At 33.6% G+C, this 19400-nt stretch overlaps 1 protein-coding gene across 1 annotated transcript in view; it reads left to right on the top strand.

The window, feature by feature from the left end:
- Positions 1-19400, top strand: part of Rasa1 (RAS p21 protein activator 1) — an 84381-nt gene that overhangs the window by 23359 nt on the left and 41622 nt on the right. The window contains exons 2-5 of the mRNA XM_006993203.4: positions 12737-12889; positions 14132-14267; positions 15182-15252; positions 17667-17784. Coding sequence (XP_006993265.2) covers positions 12737-12889; positions 14132-14267; positions 15182-15252; positions 17667-17784 — 478 coding nt within the window. The remainder of the gene's footprint in view (positions 1-12736; positions 12890-14131; positions 14268-15181; positions 15253-17666; positions 17785-19400) is intronic.

Below are 19400 nucleotides of genomic sequence, written 5' to 3'. Positions count from 1 at the left end.
TGTGCTTCCTTTTGTTCTTTGTCACTGTTTTGAGTCAGGGTCTCATCATCTATAGGCAGCAGCTTATAGAAATTCTTTGACACATTATTTCACTCAAGTGCTTTTTGTTTCTTTTTGTGTATAAAACAGACCAGTATATAGAGAGCTTGTTTATTTGCCCCAATGTCAGTCACGTTTTAGAGTGAAAACAAAATCATGGATTTAGTTCAGTGTCAGAATTATGCAGGAGCTTAGATCACTGGAGAAACTTTAGCCTTTGGATCAATTAGCGCTAAGTTTTGCGAACATGTTGTTATGTACCTTGTGTACCTTTGAGAGACTCAGAAGAAAAATGTAATAATGTAGGTGCTTACTGTGTTTTGAAGGCCGCAGAAAGATTTACATATTGTAATGAAGGTATATTTGGGATCTAGACAATCCTTTTAATTTTTCAAGTTTCTTACTTTTGCTAAATATATTACATTTGTATCTGTCTTTCTGCTTCTCTATCTCAATCTAATCAGCTACTAAGAATGTTCTGTTCTAATTGCTTTAGAATTTGGCCTTTTTTCTCCTTTTTTTTTTTTTGTTCAAACCCTACTTTTCTTTCTTTCTTCCTTTTGGGATAGTGTGTTAATTTTCTCCTTGATCCTCTCTTTTCCTCAACCAACTAAGCACAGTCTCTTGATTATTTATTTCAACCTAGGTAAAAATTAGGGAAACCATTATACATTCTGAAATAACACATGATGTGGGTCTAAAAGGAAAGCCTAAAGTTTAATGAAAAATGCCTTTTAAACTTATTACTTGTGATGTGTTCTATTCTCATTTTAATTTTGTTCTATTCTACTTAAATATTGGTGGAAATCAGTTAAATCAAATTAAAATCTTCTTTATATGACTTTCCAGAATGATCTTGTACAGATAACCCTTTTGTGAATATCCTTGTCTAGACAGTAGTAGGTTTTAAACCTCATTTTGACAATGACTCAGAAATAGGCTTTCATCAGTGACATACCACATGTACATTAACAGACAGACAGACAGATGGAGACAACAGTTTGATAAAAGCCCTTACAAATTGTGATGCATCCTATTTATAGTCTTTTTTAATGAAAATGCTGGTCATGTAAGATGATTTCTTGGCCCAGTACTTGGGGCTTGCACATTAAGCAAAAAACATGAAACTCACCTTAACCTGTTCTTCAGTATTGTTTCTTCTATGCTTTACTGCTTATTCCGTAAGGGAGTTTTATGTCTCTCCATTGTCTGTTTCTCATGTCTGAGATACCCATCTCCTACAGTGATTGTGGGGTGAATCTTTGTTCTTTTGAATGTAACAGAATATCATGAAGTTGCTGTGATATAATTCAAACAAACAAATAAGCAAACAGACAAAAAACCAATGAAGTTTTGTCCAAAACAATGACTGTAAAAAAGTATTTTAGCAGAAAATTAACCTCACATATATCAGTTATGTTGATGTGAGAGTTAGTGGGGGGGACATTCCTCTCCCCCACATTTCCCCAGAATACTCTTGAGTAGAAGCAGCAGGAAGTATTAGTTAGGAGGATAGAGGGGAGAGAAACAGAAATACAATAGCCTGGATCCCAATCCATCGGCCCCAACTATCTCTGCCCTAGGATGTTTAAAGGAATGCCAAGGGATGGAGCAAAAGAGGAGGTCTGCACAGCCAAGTGCAGACCATCTTAGACACCTGTACTCAGGCCTGTGGTCCAGTTATCCTCTTTATGCGGATCTGCTGAGTAAAGCCACAAGGAACCTGAAAATGGGCTCCAACAAGTTAGCTTATCAGTGATGTTTTTCAAACCTGTGGGCTTCTTCAGTCTAAGAATGAAATCTGTTTCTGGTGCAGCTTTAATATTATTATTATCTTAGTATTTTTATTGTGTATGTGAATTTTTCATATTCTTTTATGAAGTCTGCATAAGCAAACTCCCCCATAAATTTTTATGTTAAAAAATTTAAAATTTATGGAAAACTTGTAGAAATACTGTAATAAATAATCATATATTCTTTACCTTGACATTTTTGCCTCATTTAATTCTTTTACTTTATATATATATATATATACATACATACATATATATATGTATTTATGCCAAACTAATAATCATGTTCCTTCTTAAATACTTTATGTACTTTTGTAGGAATAAGGGAATTTAAGTTAAACATAATCAATTTTAAAATTAATACAATATTTATATATCTTTGTTTTGAAAATGTTATTGAAAAATTTTTCGTGTCATGTTCCTTTAGTTTCCTTAAACCTAGAATAGTTTCCTCAGACAAGATGTTCAAAGTAGTCTTGCTTTGAGTATCTTACTTTGTAATTGAATTTAGGTTGTTCATGCCTGACAAATATTCTAAGATCAGGAATTTTCAGTGGGTCACATGCAGGGCACCTGCCTGCTGTTAGCTGTTATGCTAATGTTACATAATTAGAATTTAGTTGCTGTTGGATGTCACTAGATGTTGCCATGACCTCTGGTAGTCACTGATATTTTTATTGACTCCATGGTTTTGCCTTTTCCAGTGTCATACTGATGAGATCATATAGTTCGTAGCTTTTTAAAATATGTTTGCTTCTCTTAATGTGCATTTAAAATTTTTCCATGTTGTCATGACTGAATAAGTACTTTTTTTTTTAAGATTTATTTCTTTATTATGTATACAATGTTCTGCCTGCATGTATCCCTGCACACCAGAAGAGGACACCAGATCTCATTATAGATGGTTATGAGCCACCATGTGGTTGCTGGGAATTGAACTCAGGACCTCTGGAAGAGTAGTCAGTGCTCTTAACCTCTGAGTCATCTTGCCAGTCCGTACAGTGACTAGTATTATATTTTTGGATGTACCATAGTTTATTTATTGAGCTACTGAAAGAAATCTTGGTTGCTTTCAAGTTTTGTCAGTTAGAATAAAACAGCTACAGAGTCATGTGCAATTTTTTTTTTTGTATACTGTTAAGTTTTCATTTAACTTGGGAAAACACTGTGAAGCTCAGTTGCTATATAGCATAGTGTTTTAATTTGTTTTCTGTTGCTGTCACAAAGTATTTGGGGGATGGGTACTTTTTAAAAGACAAGAGGTTTATTTAGGTGCTGGTTTGAAGATTGGACTGCCCCATCTGTACACCAGTGGAAATCCCCTTAGCTGTGTCACAGAATGACAGACAAATGGGAGGGAAATGGGTCAAACACAAACAGTAGCCACACTTTTATAACAATGTACTTAGGAGATAGCTTATAAGACAACAACACTCACATTAATCTTATCCTGGGGAAGTGCCTCCAATGAACAATGAACCCCCTTATCTCCCTAGGTTTCACTTCTTAAAGGGTTTACCACTTTCCCCTTTCAGTGCTGGACAATGAACCCAGGGCCTAGTTTATCCAGGCAAGCACTGTTCCATTGAGCTAGTATCAACATATGGACAGAATCCTTGAGGGAATCTGTAGTTGAAAGTTTTTGCTGGTCCTGCCCAGCCCTGTGGTCACGATAAATCTCTCCCACCCGTGTCCCGCAGCTGCTTACAGAATAATCACCCAGAGGCTTAATATTAATTACCAATTTCATGGCCTGTAGCAGGCTTCTTGCGAGCTAGCTCTTATATCTTAAATTAACCCATTTCTGTTAATCTATGTTTTGCCATGTATTCCGTGGCTTACTGGTCTGCTGGCATGTTGTTCCTTTGGCGGTGGCTGGCGTCTCTCTACCTCTCCTTTCTCTTCCTCCTGTCTCTCGGGTTTTCTCACCTGGCTCCATCCTGCCCTGCCATAGGCCAATGCAGCTTTATTCATCAACCAATCAGAGCAACACATATTCACAGCATACAGAAAGACATCCTCTGCAGGAATCACATCCAAATCACAGTATATAGTCTGCTTAATTTTATTGTTGTACAAGTAGATTTTATAGTGAAGGCAGTGTATTTATTCAAAGTATTCTTCTTGCATTAACATTCCTGGTATTAACTAAAAGATAAGTGTGTAAAAAAAGGTGCATTTTTTCACAACCTTTTTGTATGTGTATCTTTGTTCATTTCTCCCTTTATTATGAGCAGGTTATAGCCTATAAAAATACTATACAATTATTATCAAAAGTAATGCTGCACAACAGTTATTCAAAAGAAACATTCTTAGGCTAATTCTTGATTTTTAGTAATGAAATAGTTTACTACAATGCCCAGTGTCCAACTGGGCATTGTAGGTATCAGGGCTTATTTTCTTGACACTGTGCTTCAAAATATGTGACTACCAAAGAGACTTGCCCTCCACCTGTGCAAAGGTATCTTATGATCAACATTGAAAATGTTTACTAATCATATTCCATGTATTTTTAGATGTCAAGTTCTGTGTTCTTTTACCATTAGAGTTGTAACAGAAACCAGATATTAGACACAGTGTTTGGTGGCTATTAACATATAAGTCATTAATATCTGTGTAAATAATATATTATTTTCCTTACATGCTAACTAAGATTTACCGTAAATAATATCTGGGCCAGGTGTATCCAGTTTTGAAAATTATTAATGTAATTTTCTTAAAAAGCTATATGCATTCAAATTATCTTTTTCTTGCAAGTTTAGGTAGATTATGTATTTCAAAGGATGAGTATGCTTTATATAGATTTTTAAATTTGTGAGTAGCACAGTACAATGATTGTAATTTATTATCTTTCTGGAGTTTATGGTTTCTATAATAATACTTCAACTCCTGATATTAGTAATTTTTAGCTTAGCTAAAGGCTTATCAGGTTTTTGGATGGTGAAAGGACCAACTTTAAAATAATACAGGTATTTTTATGTTTGCATACATGTATCTTCGCACACCACATATGTGTAGTGCCCTTAAAGGTCAGAAGAAAGTGGCAAATCCCCCGAACTGGAGTTAGAGATGGTTGTGAGCTTCCATGTGGATGCTGGGAATGGAACCTGAGTCCTCTGCAAGAGCAACAAGTGCTGCTCTTAACTACTAAGTCATCTCTACAGCTCCTTTTTTGATGTCCAGTGCTTTTTAAATGTTTTCTTAGAAGTTCTGTCTCCCCGCTTATTATTTATCCATGTATTTGAATGTTTTCTACCTTTTTTGTTAGACTGCCCAATATATTAGTCAAAAAATTTTTAAGTTTCCATCCTAAGATTCCAGAAATCTTGACATGTCTGGTTTTGATACTTGCACTGTCTTTTCAAGATACTTGCACTGTATTTTATATCTTTCAGTATGCAAATAGTGAATGTGATATATTGGGTGGAAGGACAGGTATAAACAGGCCCTTAGGAATGCAATGGCAGAGGAAACAGTCTATGTCCTATGACCAGTGTTTTTAGTTGTCTACTGCCATCCCCATCCTTAGTTGGGACAGAAAAAGGAGCTAGAGTCCATTATGTCTCTTCCTTTACTGGAAAGCTAAAGGCACTTGAAGTCTTTCACCTACCTATGTAGTTAGACTTTGGTAAATTACATTTCTTTGAAGGGAGGCATTGTTAGAAGAGCACAAAATGTAGTACAATATGGTAGTATATTTATGTACTCAAAGAATAAAGAATTATAAAGAAAGAAGAAAGAATAAAATTAGTTTTTAAGGGAGAAATCATACCCTGTATAAAAAGTTAGCACATCTTTGGATTATACCGCATATTAGAATGTCTAATTTTTAAAAAATTATATATCCCTGTGGTAGAATGGGCTACTATATGTCTGGCCCCAGGTTCAATCCCTGGTACTGAATAAAAGAAAAATGTTTCAAATTCCTGTTTGAGTTAGGTATAGTCGTGCACACCTTTAATCCCATCATTCATGTTTCATATTTAAGGTTGTAGGAGAGTTGTGGGTTCTTCACTTTTTGTCCAGTTCGTTACTTTTTAAAAGGATGTATTCTTCTCTTTGGATTTTCTTAACACGATACACAGGAAACTGGAAGTGTTTTGAAAAGGTGTCCCATGGTCGTGTCCCCCCCCTCCCCGGCATCTTGCTGTGTTTCCTTAGATGAGCTGATAGTCATTGAGTAGACCAGATAGCCTAGAACGCATGGTTATTCTTCTGCCTCAGCCTGCTGGGTGCTAGAGTTACATGCGTGTGCTCTATGCCAACTTACTTTTTAATACAGAGATTGGTTTATGGAAACTTGAACATCCTTTAAGAGTATAAGCAAAGAACAATGACTTATATGTACAAAATGTAGTAGTAAAAGAATAAAAATGGGTAGACAAGATTGTAAAGTGAGCAGTTTTGTTCAAAATAACAAAAAAGATGAAATTTAATTGGTAACTTTTAATCATTCTGAATAATAAACATTCATCCATTTAGTTGATTTTCTTATTTTTACCTCTGTACATTTAACAGTAAACAATATTATATTTTCAGCCGGGTGGTGGTGGCGCACACCTTTAATCCCAGCACTTGGGAGGCAGAGGCAGGCAGATCTCTGTGAGTTCGAGGCCAGCCTGGTCTACCAAGTGAGTTCCAGGAAAGGCGCAAAGCTACACAAAGAAACCCTGTCTTGAAAAACAAACAAACAAACAAAAAAACAAAAAAACAAAAACAAAAAAACAAAACAAAAAACACACACACACACACAAAAAAACAAAAACAAAAACCCCAATATTATATTTTCAATATTAATGTGTTTAATTAAAATCTAGATCTTGTCAGAAGGAAACAGTTTTGAACAAATACAAGGAATTATAGTTAAGTCACTATGTCAGCTGTTTTGTATAAGCATGCATTAACATTTAATCACTGTGAACTGTGATATTTAGTGTAAGGAACTAGTAATGTTTGACCTTTTAGATAGTTAAATAACTTAGGATCTTGTGCATTTCAGGTATGTGCTTTTGGGAATCCAGCATGGACATTACTGTAGGAATTCTCTTAAGAATTTAAATTTACTAAACTTCTTTCTTGTCTTAATTCAGTTTTTCCTAAATTTTCATGCTTTGTGATTCTTGGCACAGTTTCAGGTATATAGCAATAGCACCATGCTAATTTTCTGAGCATTTGGTGCTTATAAAGTAATACAGAGGAAGAAAATGCTTTGGAAAACTTGTTCGTGGCTTTAGTTCTCTTAATGAATTATTGTATTAAAAAAGTATATTTAAGTTCCTTTGATTCAGTATTTCTTTTTGAGAATTTGGTAGCATTTGCCTTTTTGATTCATAGTGATATTGATGCTTTATAACTAGCAAAACTCTTTAATGTGATTAATTTAGTATATAAATTTTATATGTAGTTCTTTTCTGTATGTATTTGACACCCAATGTTTTTCAGCTACATACTTATTTATTACAATCATATAAATTAATATTCCCAACATTTCAAAGTTAATGGTGTTGACAACTGTAAGAAATTTGTGGAGAGTGCTGTCCTCAAAGAGGGTCCATGCTAATTTCTGTGCCATTCCAGTTTTTAGTATATGTGTTACCAAAGTGAGCATTGTATGTATTTATGTGTTCCTGTGGAAGAAGGGAAGTGCCTACATCCACTGTCTGACACTACTGGAAATTGTAGTGATACTCGTGTGAACTGCTGCCACAGGACTGGAAATCTGTACAAATGTCAAAAGAATAAAAGAATCTCAACTATGCAAGTGAATAATGTTAGCATTATGTTAGAGACAGTGATACCAATAAATTAAATTGTTTTGTTTTCTCTCCTTTGGACATAGGAACTGTTATCAGTAGGACAGTTATAAATACTTTAGTTTTAGAGGAATAAACTGCTGTGTTGGTGAATATCCTTAATTTTAATAGATTAACTTTCTCCTTTATGTTTGATGTATTTTGAGGGTCATGTGTAAGAAATCTTTGTGTATACTTAACCATATACATATACTTTTCCACATTGCTTTCTTTTTCATTAGAAGCTTTATTTTATCTTCCACATTTTAGATTTGATATACATATGGAATTATTTTTTGGAACAAGGAAATGATCAAGATTAACTTTAAAAATAGATATTCTGTTGACTTATTTCCATCAAGTAAGAAACATCTTTTTTTAGTTTGTTGTCATAGAGAACGCCATTCTCATGACTGAAATCAGTCTTTATTTGTTCAGCCTACAGTTGCTCAGCTACAATCTACCAGGTTCATTAGTATGAGAACTCAATATACTTTGGATTCTGATTTCATCAATCCCATTCTTCAGTATTTCTTTTCTACCTTCTCAGGTTAACTTTTCCTGATTTCTTGAGGTAGAAACTTTATTGCTTTCAGCCTTTATTTATTTACTTTTTAATGTTACAGATTTCTCTCTTAGTATCTGTAAGTCAAAATTGGTGGACAATCTGCAACTTTTTGATTTGCTTCTTTGCATTAATAAGTTATTAACAAGTACAGAAATGCTTAATTTATAAATAATTAGTAACCTTTAAAGTTTTAGGGTAAGAATAGTAATTCTTTACTTTAAAATTTTTACATTTATTTTGGCTTATGTCTTAGACTAGTACCAGGTGTGTCTTTGAAAATCTCTACTCTCTAAACCTATGATCTAAAAGTGGTAAAGGGATTTTTGACACCTCTGCTTAAAGAAATACATTTATTTATTTACGTGTATGTGTGTGTGTGCGCTCGCGCAGGGGGGAGGAGGGGGGGAGAGGGAGTTGGTTCTCTCCTTCCACCATGTTGGTTGATTGTGGAGATTGATAGTGTGTCAGCCCTGTCAGCTCTGAGCCATCTCACCAGCTTGAAGTTAATTTTCTGGTTGATTACATTTAGGCTGGGTAATGTACTCTGAGCATTTTTGGATGTTTTTAATGGGGCTTGGTTGATTCAGCTTATAGTCAATTTTAGATAACTGCCTGTAGTCACTTGATGGGATATGGTTGACAGTTTTCTTTGTAGGTTTATTGCACCTTGTAATATTGTCATGGTTTGTATCCTGAGTGCTTTTTAATGTGCTTTTGCTAGCAATTAGGAACTTTCCCATTCCATTGTGGTAGTAGAGTTGTCTTTTTATGGGGTTTAGCTGTTAAAAATTATGTATAGTTCTGTTTATACTTTGCATATTTTAATGTTGGTATCTCTAATAATATTTCCTGTGTTTGTGCACCTGCGTACTAGTATGATATAACATATTTCCCATTATTTTCGGTATTTCTGTGTTCTGACATTAAAGATTCATCTCTAATTTTATTATTTTACCCAGTATGATAATCTTGTTCTTTTAGTGGTTGTCCTAGAGATTACAGTATGCATCATTGGTTTATTACAGTCTCATTAAAAACACTTTTACTTTTTTTTCTAATAATCCTAAGAACTTAGGACATTTAAACTCAATTTGCTTTTCTCAAGCTTTTTATATTATTATTATTATTACTATTATTTTATTTCTTTGGTTTTTCGAGACAGGGTTTCTCTGTGTAGCTTTGCGCCTTTCCTGGGACTCACTTGGTAGCCCAGGCTGGCATTGAACTCACAGAGATCCACCTACCTGTGCCTCCCGAGTGCTGGGATTAAAGGCGTGCGCCACCACCGCCGGCGCTTTTTATATTATTTTGCATTTTCATTTACATATGCATTAATACTCACTGGACCTTATTATTACTCATAGTGTTAGTATTTATTTAGATTTGCCCATACATTTGTCCTTTTAGTAGCTCTTGGTTTTATATTGCCTTCCCACCTTTCCTGGTAGGATCATTTTCTTTTTCCCTATGGAACTTTTCTTTTAGATTTTTTTTAAACATCTGCTGTTAAAATTTTTATTTTCTTTTTGTTTGAAGCAATGCTTGTTCTTATTTCTGAAGGATATTTTCTCCATGTAAGATTTCTAGGTTCAAAGTAATGAAAAATTTCCTACAAAAATTTAAAGTACTATATTAATATTTGAAGTTAACAAAGATTTTGCCATTGTTTCTTGTAAGATAATGCCTTTCATATTCTGCTTTTATAGTTTAATCTTGTTTTGGATTTTAGCAACTTTGTTTGGCTACACCTTCATGTGAGCTAGTCTGCTTTTGTATTTGCCTGATCGCTTTTTCTTATTTGGCTTATATGGAATTTGAATTTTTTTGTGTTAATGACTTTCTTGGACTGGGAAGTTTTTAGATTTTTTCTCTGGATTTTACTTTTTCTTCTGTTTTCTTTCCTGCTTTCTTTTTGGGACTCCTCATGTTTTGGTTTCTTTTTTATTGTTGTGATAAAACACCATGACCAAGGCATCTTATAGAGAGGCTCATTTGGACTGTGGTTCAGAGGCGTGAGTCTACAGCAGTGGGACAAAGGTGTGATGGCACATGCAGGAAGCTCAAAGGAGTGAGAGCAGACTGGGTGTGGCTGGGTCATTCTCAAAACCAGCCTCCAGTGACACACTTCCTCCAACAAGGCCACACCTTCTCAACTTACACACACTGTGCCACCAACTGGGACCAATATGTAAATGCCCAGAGCTCTGGATGACATGTCAGTCAAATCACCTTATCACATGTATTCAAGTTATGTTGTAGTCATCATTTATCTTCTTTTCTGTATTTTCTTATTTGATTTTGTTCTTTCGTAAGCAAATTTTCTGTTTTCAAATTAATCTCTCTCTTAAAAATATGCTTAATTTCTTGGTAATCTCATTTAGCTCTTGATTTTGTCAATTTGATTACTTATTTTTAAATGTTTTGATTTTTATGCTTCTGTTTTATCTTTATGCTTTTCTGTTTCTTGATTTAGTTTATATTTAATAAATTCATTTTCTTAATTTTTTTGTGGTGCTGGGAGTTGAACCTTGGACATCTAGGTAACTGTTCTACCACTGAGCTATGTTCTCACCTCGAATAACTATTATTTAAAAATGTTTCTTTAGAGTACTAAGGGAAGTGGGCAAATCAGAGGGGTGGGGGAAGGGAATGGTTTGAACTGATGTTAATGACAAGTAATGATAAGGCGCAGAGAGAAAAAGATCTAGAAACGGTAGGCTAGGCCTATAGACCTGTGCCCAGCTACTCTGGGAACAGTCAGGAGGATCACAAGTTTATAGCCCACTTAGTCTACAGAGTGAGTTCCAAACCAAACTGAATAATTTAGCCATATCCTGGAGAGGCATGGGGTGGGGTATGAGGTCGTCTTCTTCTTCTTCTTCTTCTTCTTCTTCTTCTTCTTCTTCTTCTTCTTCTTCTTCTTCTTCTTCTTCTTCTTCTTCTTCTTCTTCTTCTTCTTCTCCTTCTTCTCCTCCTTCTCCTCCTTCTTCTCCTTCTTCTCCTTCTTCTCCTTCTCCTTCTTCTCCTCCTCCTCCTTTCTCCTCCTCCTCCTTCTCCTCTTCATCATCATCATCATCATCATCATCATCATCATCATCATTAACTTGCTTGGATTGGCTTGTTGGTTCAGATGGAAAGATCTAGCAAATGTTTTGTCTCAAAAAATGGGTGGGAGAGTTAGGAATAATTAATAAAAGTACTCTTAATCATAACACTGGACAAGTATGGCAAATGACCAAGGTCATATGTGTTCTACCTTTTTTTTCTCAAGTTTCATTTGAAATCCTAAGCAAAACCCTCCTTTTTTTATTTCTCTTTGTTGAGATGACTTCTTATATTGTTTGTGCTGACCTTAAACTTGCTGTGCAGCCAGTGAGAATCTTGAACTCCTGATCCCCCTGCTTCTACCTCCCATATACGTGAAAACTGAGCTTGCATGAAACACCCTGTCTGGTTAAAACTTTCTCTGTGAGAGAAAGCTTTTCCTTTTGAGATTTTTAAAAAATGAGACAGAGGTAGATTAATATTCCTATGTAGTATAGTTTAAAAGAAGAGCATAATGTATCCAGCTGTAGATTTATAAATGGGTTTTACATTTGATATGATCTTGACATATTTTGATAAGCAGAAGCAGGATGATGAGATCTTATGTGAAAGGATGTGTGTTAAACAATATCTGTGATACAAACATTCTAGTTTGGCTAAGAGGAAGATTGGAGTCCTTCACAGTGGCCTTTGAATTGTTTGTACTTCATTTGTTTTAAGGGTTTATAGTTTTAGCAAATAGTAAACTTAACACCAGCCTGAAATAACCAATTTTAGAAGAGACAGGCATTATGTAAGACAATTTGGCTAACATTTTGAAAGTTCCATAAAAGTTCTGAACTAGTATGATCAGCTACACAACCATGTGAACAAAGAGTTCCCTGGCAATTGAATTTCTACATAAAAACATTTGTGTTTTCTCTCTAAGAGTTGAGCTTAAATATATGGTCATGATGTAGGTTGTCTTAAAATCCAGGGCAATGGTCAATTTCCTATTAAAACAGGAAATTCAAATAGCAGTCTTTTAAATAGTTACTCTGTTTTCCTGTTAGGGTAGTAAGACTAAAATTAGGTAAATATTATTTTCTACTTGATTCCAAGAACTTTGTTATGTCAGATGGATTCCTTAATATATAGAGTTGTTGTAAATTATTTCTAATCACTCATCTTACTATTATGTTCCAGGAAAGGATTTAATACAATAAATGTTTCTATTTTGAGCAAATATAGGTAAACCTGGAGCCAAGGGGGTTGAGAAAAAGAAGATGTTCATTAATGAGATACAGGGTTTGGCTGTGCAGAACAAATTGAAAAACCTTGTGAATCAGTGTTCTTAGGGAAATTGAGAGGGGGTGAAAAATGGAGTTAAAATTGAATTGTTCAGACTAAACAAATGTTTAAATTACATGTGAATGTTTAAAGGAGTATTATGTATTTCAATCTGCACAGAAATTTTATGGTGGCTGTTTTTATTTTAGTTATTTGTGTTTCTCCCCTAGGTGGTATCATGGAAAACTCGATAGAACCATAGCAGAAGAACGTCTCAGGCAGGCAGGGAAATCTGGAAGCTACCTTATAAGAGAGAGTGATCGGAGGCCGGGGTCCTTTGTACTTTCATTTCTTAGCCAAACAAATGTTGTCAACCATTTTAGGTAAGTCTTTGTTCCTAGTTTAAGGTATTTAATATGGCACTTTGGTATTAAATCTGACACATATTTATAAATATATCCACTTTCACAAAAGTGAATGATATTGGTATAATAAACTTGATTTCAATTAAGTTATTTAATCAATGATTTAGAGTAAATATTTTTGAAATGCTTAAACTTTTTGTTTAAAGATAGTAATATTAATCTTTTCAATGCCAGTTTTCAAATATATTCCTCATAGGAATATATTATTACAGATACATTTTGAAAAAAATGTAGGCTAAAATGAAAGAAATATAGGCTGAGACTATAGTAATAGTAATAGAAAACACTGTATAGAGGTTGAGATTGTCCTTAGTTCCTTTCAGCTTCACTATCTTAAAATTCTGTACATGTTCACTTTTGTGAGATAGGTATTTATATTTTTTAAGTAAGGTGTCATCTCTATATACAAATATATTTACAGCCAGTATTAACTGATAAAATGTTCTTGGGCCTTTGACTTTTAAATTTTAGAATAAGTTTTAAGAGTACTGTCATTCTTTATTTTCACAGAGTATAATAAATCAAGGAATATAATTTCATAATGATAATATTTGATCATAGTTTTTATGTAGCATTTTTATTACATTTTACACGAATTTCAAGAGATTTGTAAGCTACTTCTAGCCAGAGAAGTAAAATTGCTGAGTCTTAAATATAGAAGTGATGGGAGATATCTGAGGTTAAATTTTAAAGTATTTGGTTCAGTTACATAATCGAGACTTGTAAATACGGTCATATTAAATTTATAAATATTTAAAAAATAATATTAAGTTACTAGTGATGATATGGGTAAGTGATTTTTTTGAAGTAAAGGAATGTATGTTAATGGAAAAGAGTATGAAATTGACAAAATTGTCTTTATGAAACTTGGTTTTAAAAATTGGACATAGAAGCTGGGCAGTGGGGGCTTATGCCTTTCATCCCAGCACTTGGGAGGCAGAGACAGGTGGATCTCAGTGAGTTCAAGGCCAGCCTGTTCTACAAAGTGAGTTCCAGGACAGCCACGACTGTTACACAGAGAAACCCTGTCTCAGAATACCAAAAAAAAAAAAAAGAAACAAACAAAAAAAATTGGACATAGATACTAGAGGGACATAGCCCCATGATAGAGAACCTGGGTTTAATTTCCACTCAAAAAAGGGACTGAGAAAGACTGAAATTATGTTTTGTTGTTTTTTTTTTTTTTTCCTTTACAATTAGGATTATTGCTATGTGTGGAGATTACTACATTGGTGGAAGGCGTTTTTCTTCACTCTCAGACCTAATAGGTTATTACAGTCATGTTTCTTGTTTACTTAAAGGAGAAAAATTACTCTATCCAGTTGCACCACCAGAGGCAAGTAAACTTAATGAAGTATCATGAAATTTATTTTCCAAAATCACATAAATTTTGATCTAATTAAATTTCTTATTGTGTTATAATTTTATAAGTATTTGTTTTATTTCTGGTTATAATGCTAGAACAAAAATCATAGTTTCCTTATTAAAGTAGTTTTGTATTTAAGTAATTAGATTTTTAAGATTATTCTGTGCGTTTATAGCTTACTGTAATTGCTAGATAAGTTAAAATTATAAATTTTATACATTGTATTATAAAATGGAGATTAATTTCCATGCCTTGTGTAGCTTATTTAATGATTGTTCAGATTACCTGAAAAAATCTGTTATACTTTTACAGTAATTTCTGTAAAAATAACAAGCAAGAGTAGTAAACATTTCTAGGTTCTGTATAGAGGCTCAGTAAAGATTAATTTGAATGATCCTATGGAGTTTATAATACGCAGTTGGCTTTAAGCTTTGTGTGGATATATCTTTTTTGACTTGGATACAGAGACAATCTTCTTTTGATTGTGTGCATGAGTGTATGTATGTGTGTGACTGTGTATGCAGCTCATGTATGTGTAGGGCATGTGTGTCAGGTTGTATTTGCACACTCATGACTGGTGGCTAGAAGCTGATATCAGATGTCTTCCTTGAATGTTCTCTACTTGATTAATTGAAGCAAAGTCTCTAGATGAACCCAGGACTTTTCAATTTGGCTAGTTTGTCTTGATAGTTTGCCTCAGATATCCCCTGGTCCTGCCTCCTAAATGCTGTGATTACAAGCAGCTGCAACACCTGTCACCTGTAATAATTTTTATTTGGTTCTGTGGTTCTAGTTTGGGTTTTCAGGCTGTGGGACAGGGGCTTTAGCTACAAAGACATGAACCATCTCCCCAGCCCCTAAGTATTATTTTTAATGGTTTTCAGCCAGTAGAAGATAGAAGGCGTGTTCGAGCCATTCTACCCTACACAAAAGTACCAGACACTGATGAAATAAGGTATTTTATACTATTTCTTATAAGCTTTTGAAAGAACTAGACAATGAAGATTTATTGCTCTTAAACTAGGAAAGATTTTGAATTTGAGGAAATATGTTAGCTATTGCCTTTAGTATTTGATCTGTTGTGTTCCCATGGGATGTCCTGTCCCTTCAGACTGAAGACACGAATCAGGGTGGCCACAGTGAAAATGACAGGAGAAATAACAGCTTTTTTTTTTTTTTAATTAAAAAAATTCTGAGAAAGTAGAGTTCTTTCACAGTTTGTGAGTGGTTTATTTATTTATTTGTTTGTTTATTTTCTGGTTTTATTACCCATAACATACCTTAGCTATAAATGATACTGAAATAATTTTTGATTTTTGCATAGGGGGTGAACAATTTTAAATTTCAAGACTGTTGTGTAACTAGAGCATCATCGTTTTTGTTTGTATTTGTATTTAATTTGATTATAAATTAATTATAAAACTTGATAATCAAATTATCCTTTTCTAAAAGCTATTTAATCATTCAATAGAAACCTTGTTTCTTTACTATGAAATGGTTTGCTGCTTCTGAATAGTTATTGACTATATAGTTTCTCTTTGAAATAACAGTATGATAAAATATAAAAACTTTTTCTGGTACTAAAAGTTTTAGAAATTATTAGAAAACAAAGATTTAGGAAATTAGTATTAGAAAACACTTAGTAGTTTGCATTTCAAAGGTTCCATTTTTACATAGTTATCGTCAATCTAATGACTTCTCATTTAATTCTTATTGACACTTATTTGTGAGTTAATGTGGGAAAATGAATAAAAGCAACTAAGAGGAAGCAAGTCACTTAATAGAGGTAAGTAGTATTGAAATATAAGTTCTAGAAAATTTGTAAAGTTCCAGTCTGATCATCTAAGACAGTAGTTCTCATAGTATATTCCATCTACTTGTTGATCTGAGTGAGACTCCAAGAGTCCATGTGTTATCTGGGCTTCTCCAGAGAAGATTTACTTCAAGAATTGGAGGCAGATTCAGGAGACCAGTGCTATAATTGTACTAAGTCCCGAGGACTGAGGAGACCATGGGAGTCAGTGTAAGTCTGAGTCTGAGGACAGAAGAGAGAGCAGCACCAGAGTGTGCAGTGTTGGGCTGAACAAAAAGAGCATCATCTGATCTTCTGACTGAGGAAGCAAAGTGCATATTCTCTCGTGTTTTGACCTTGGATGGACATCTTTCTAGTATTTCTTGTAGTAAATGAGAAAACACTTCCATGTAGATGTAATGGTACGTGTCTGTTATCCCAGCAACTGGAAGAGTGGTTCTAGAAGGGCTTTATTTATTTGGTTAAGTGATAAAATCTGCTGCCATTTATCGCAGAAAATACTGGACACCATTAAGGAGAACTTAAGAGTCAAGATAGTATTATTCTGTGGCTCTTGAAATGAGAGTGTTATGTGTAAATTCTGCTTTGTACAAGCTTTGCTTTCTGAAATTTGAGAAATAGTAAAGGTTGTGATCATTTAGAGAAAACAAAACTGTCAAATATATCAGAAAAATTCATTTAGTACAACTAAGATTTATGAGTATTACAACAAAAAGAGAAAATTACTGAAAAATATATGAAGATATCTTATAGAAATGTGGTCAATGGCAGCATCTAACCAGAAGAATGTTTTAAAACGGGACATTTTTTAAGCCTGGAAGAAAAATTGCAAGGAATTCCTGGTGGATTTGTTTTATATTGATGACACACATCAATCAACAACTGACACCTGCTCATGGTGTAGAGCTTAAAAACATCTAGGTAGTAAAGAGGAGGCTAAGCAATGTGCACCCATCTACTCGGAAATATGTAGTAGGAGAAAAAGCATAGATGGTTAAAGAACACTGTACTCATCGCACAATAGGTATTTGAATGAAATAAGGTGTGATTATAAATGCTAAGTAATATTAGCGTCTACATAATAAAATCAGATGTAATTATCTAAAGGAAATTTTCGAATTTACTTTCTCATATTTTGTTAATTATATATTGTTTATTATATTTGTCATACATACGAAAGAATAACAACATTGAAATTTAAATTGTAAAATTCAGTTTTCTTGGAACTACTTCTAATGCTTATATAATTGTTTACTATTTAGAGGAATTCTAATTTGAATCTCATCTAACAAAATAGTTAGTAGATACAGGAACTCTAATTTGAATGTAATCCAGCAAACTAGACACCCTTATCAAACCTATAATGAAGTTGTACATATAATGAAATTAGGATTTAGATGATTAACTTTCTTCATTTTCACAAAAGATGTCAGAAACAGCTCAGAACTTTTAAATTTTGTGTTTTTACATTTTTCCAATAGCATAATATCCAGTGTGGTGGTTTAGGAATACTTAGATGTCCATTTTTAAAATTTTAATGTCATTTGCTGTTTTAGTTTCTTAAAAGGAGATATGTTCATTGTTCACAATGAATTAGAAGATGGATGGATGTGGGTTACAAATCTAAGAACAGATGAGCAAGGCCTTATTGTTGAAGACCTCGTAGAAGAGGTGGTGAGTTTCATATTTCCTAAATTTCAGATCCTGAGTCTTTTATAAAAGTTTAAAACTTACCTATTTTCTGAGTTATTAGATACGGACAAATTTCTCGTGAAAGCTTTTTAACTCATAAGCACAAAGAAATTTTAAGATGTATTTGGTGTTAGTAAATGATATTTGTTTATAAGGAAATAAAGAGTATATTAGTATGTTATAATAGATAGCTGCCTTTGCAGAAAGTACTTCTCTACTTCTTAACTATCACTTGTACTTATTTTGTTATATTTTTGTGCTCCTATTCTTCATTAGGTATATTTGAATCAGAGGAATTTTAAATGGTTTCAAATGTGTGTATAATTTCTAATAATCTAGGAAAATTATAATTATATTACACATAAATAATCCCAAATTCATACAGTTTGAATATTCCCCTTGTTTTCTTTCCTATCATATTATATATTATTTATCTTAGTACATAATAATTTATAAATTGCACCATTTATTTTTAGATGCAGATCAGCATTCAAGCAGTGTTCGTGCCTTATAGACAATACTTATAGTACCACCAAAATGTATTAAACATTGTGATTTTGGAATTGACCTTTCCTTTTAGATTTTGTTGTAGGAATGGCTTTCTGTGATCTTTAATGTCCGTGTTCCCCTGCCCCCTCCTCCCCCAAGAGTCTATGGAAGATAGCAGAATAAGTTTTTTTTTTTTTTGCTACTGATTCTTTTGTCTGCCTATTCTGGTAACTAGATCCTGATTCATAAGCATAAAACATGCTGAGGAAAGCTGGAAGGAGTTATGGAAGTTATACAGGATACATCCTGTATTCATAGTTATATACAAAACTAAAGATTTTGGATTATAATTTACAGTTCTTTAAATAGTGTTCAGAATTCTAGAGGCACACAGGCAGAACATTCAAACTGAAGCACCTTATTATCTGTGTTAGTTCTCCTATAAACTTTTAGGTTTTGTTTACGTTAGGCTTCCTTTTGCCTGTTATACTACCCTTCTCTATTCTGATTATGGAAGGGAGTGAAAATATATTTGTACTTTAACTGAAGTATTAAATTTCTGGATCAAAATTAACAAAATGAACTTTAGTAAGAACATATAAAGGTTAGAAAGTGTCTGCAGAAGAATAATAAAGAATAGCTCAGTATAGGATAAGGGGACATTACCTAACATGAACACAGAGAATGAAACAAAAAAAGTTAATTCATTATAAAAGAACAGTGTGCTGTGGTAGCTAAAAGGGAATATAGTCGTAATGCAAATTATTCATTCTAAGAAGTATAAGTGGTTTTTACTGTGATATTTAGTATAATTTTACACAGTGGGTTTATTGGAAGTTAGTGAATTCTTTGCAGATTGAAAAGCTGCTTGGACAATGTCTAGATAATGAAGATGTGACTGGTATTCTCCTCTCTGAAATTCTAACTAGAATTCTCTAAGCACATTCACATTTTTAAGTCTGCTTGTGGGTTGTATGCTCCAGGAAAGGGCATCTTTTTCTTGTTGGTGTTGTTCTGAGTCACTGATAGATCCCCATTGCCTAGATTACTCTGGCATCTGTAAATTTTGAGTAGATGAGTGTAATGTCTCTATGCCTATAAGGGTCCTC

Source organism: Peromyscus maniculatus, chromosome 15 (assembly GCF_049852395.1).
Source record: "Peromyscus maniculatus bairdii isolate BWxNUB_F1_BW_parent chromosome 15, HU_Pman_BW_mat_3.1, whole genome shotgun sequence".
Lineage (NCBI taxonomy): Eukaryota > Metazoa > Chordata > Mammalia > Rodentia > Cricetidae > Peromyscus > Peromyscus maniculatus.
Note: the sequence above shows the minus strand (reverse complement) of the source record. Positions and strands in the feature narration are given on the sequence as shown.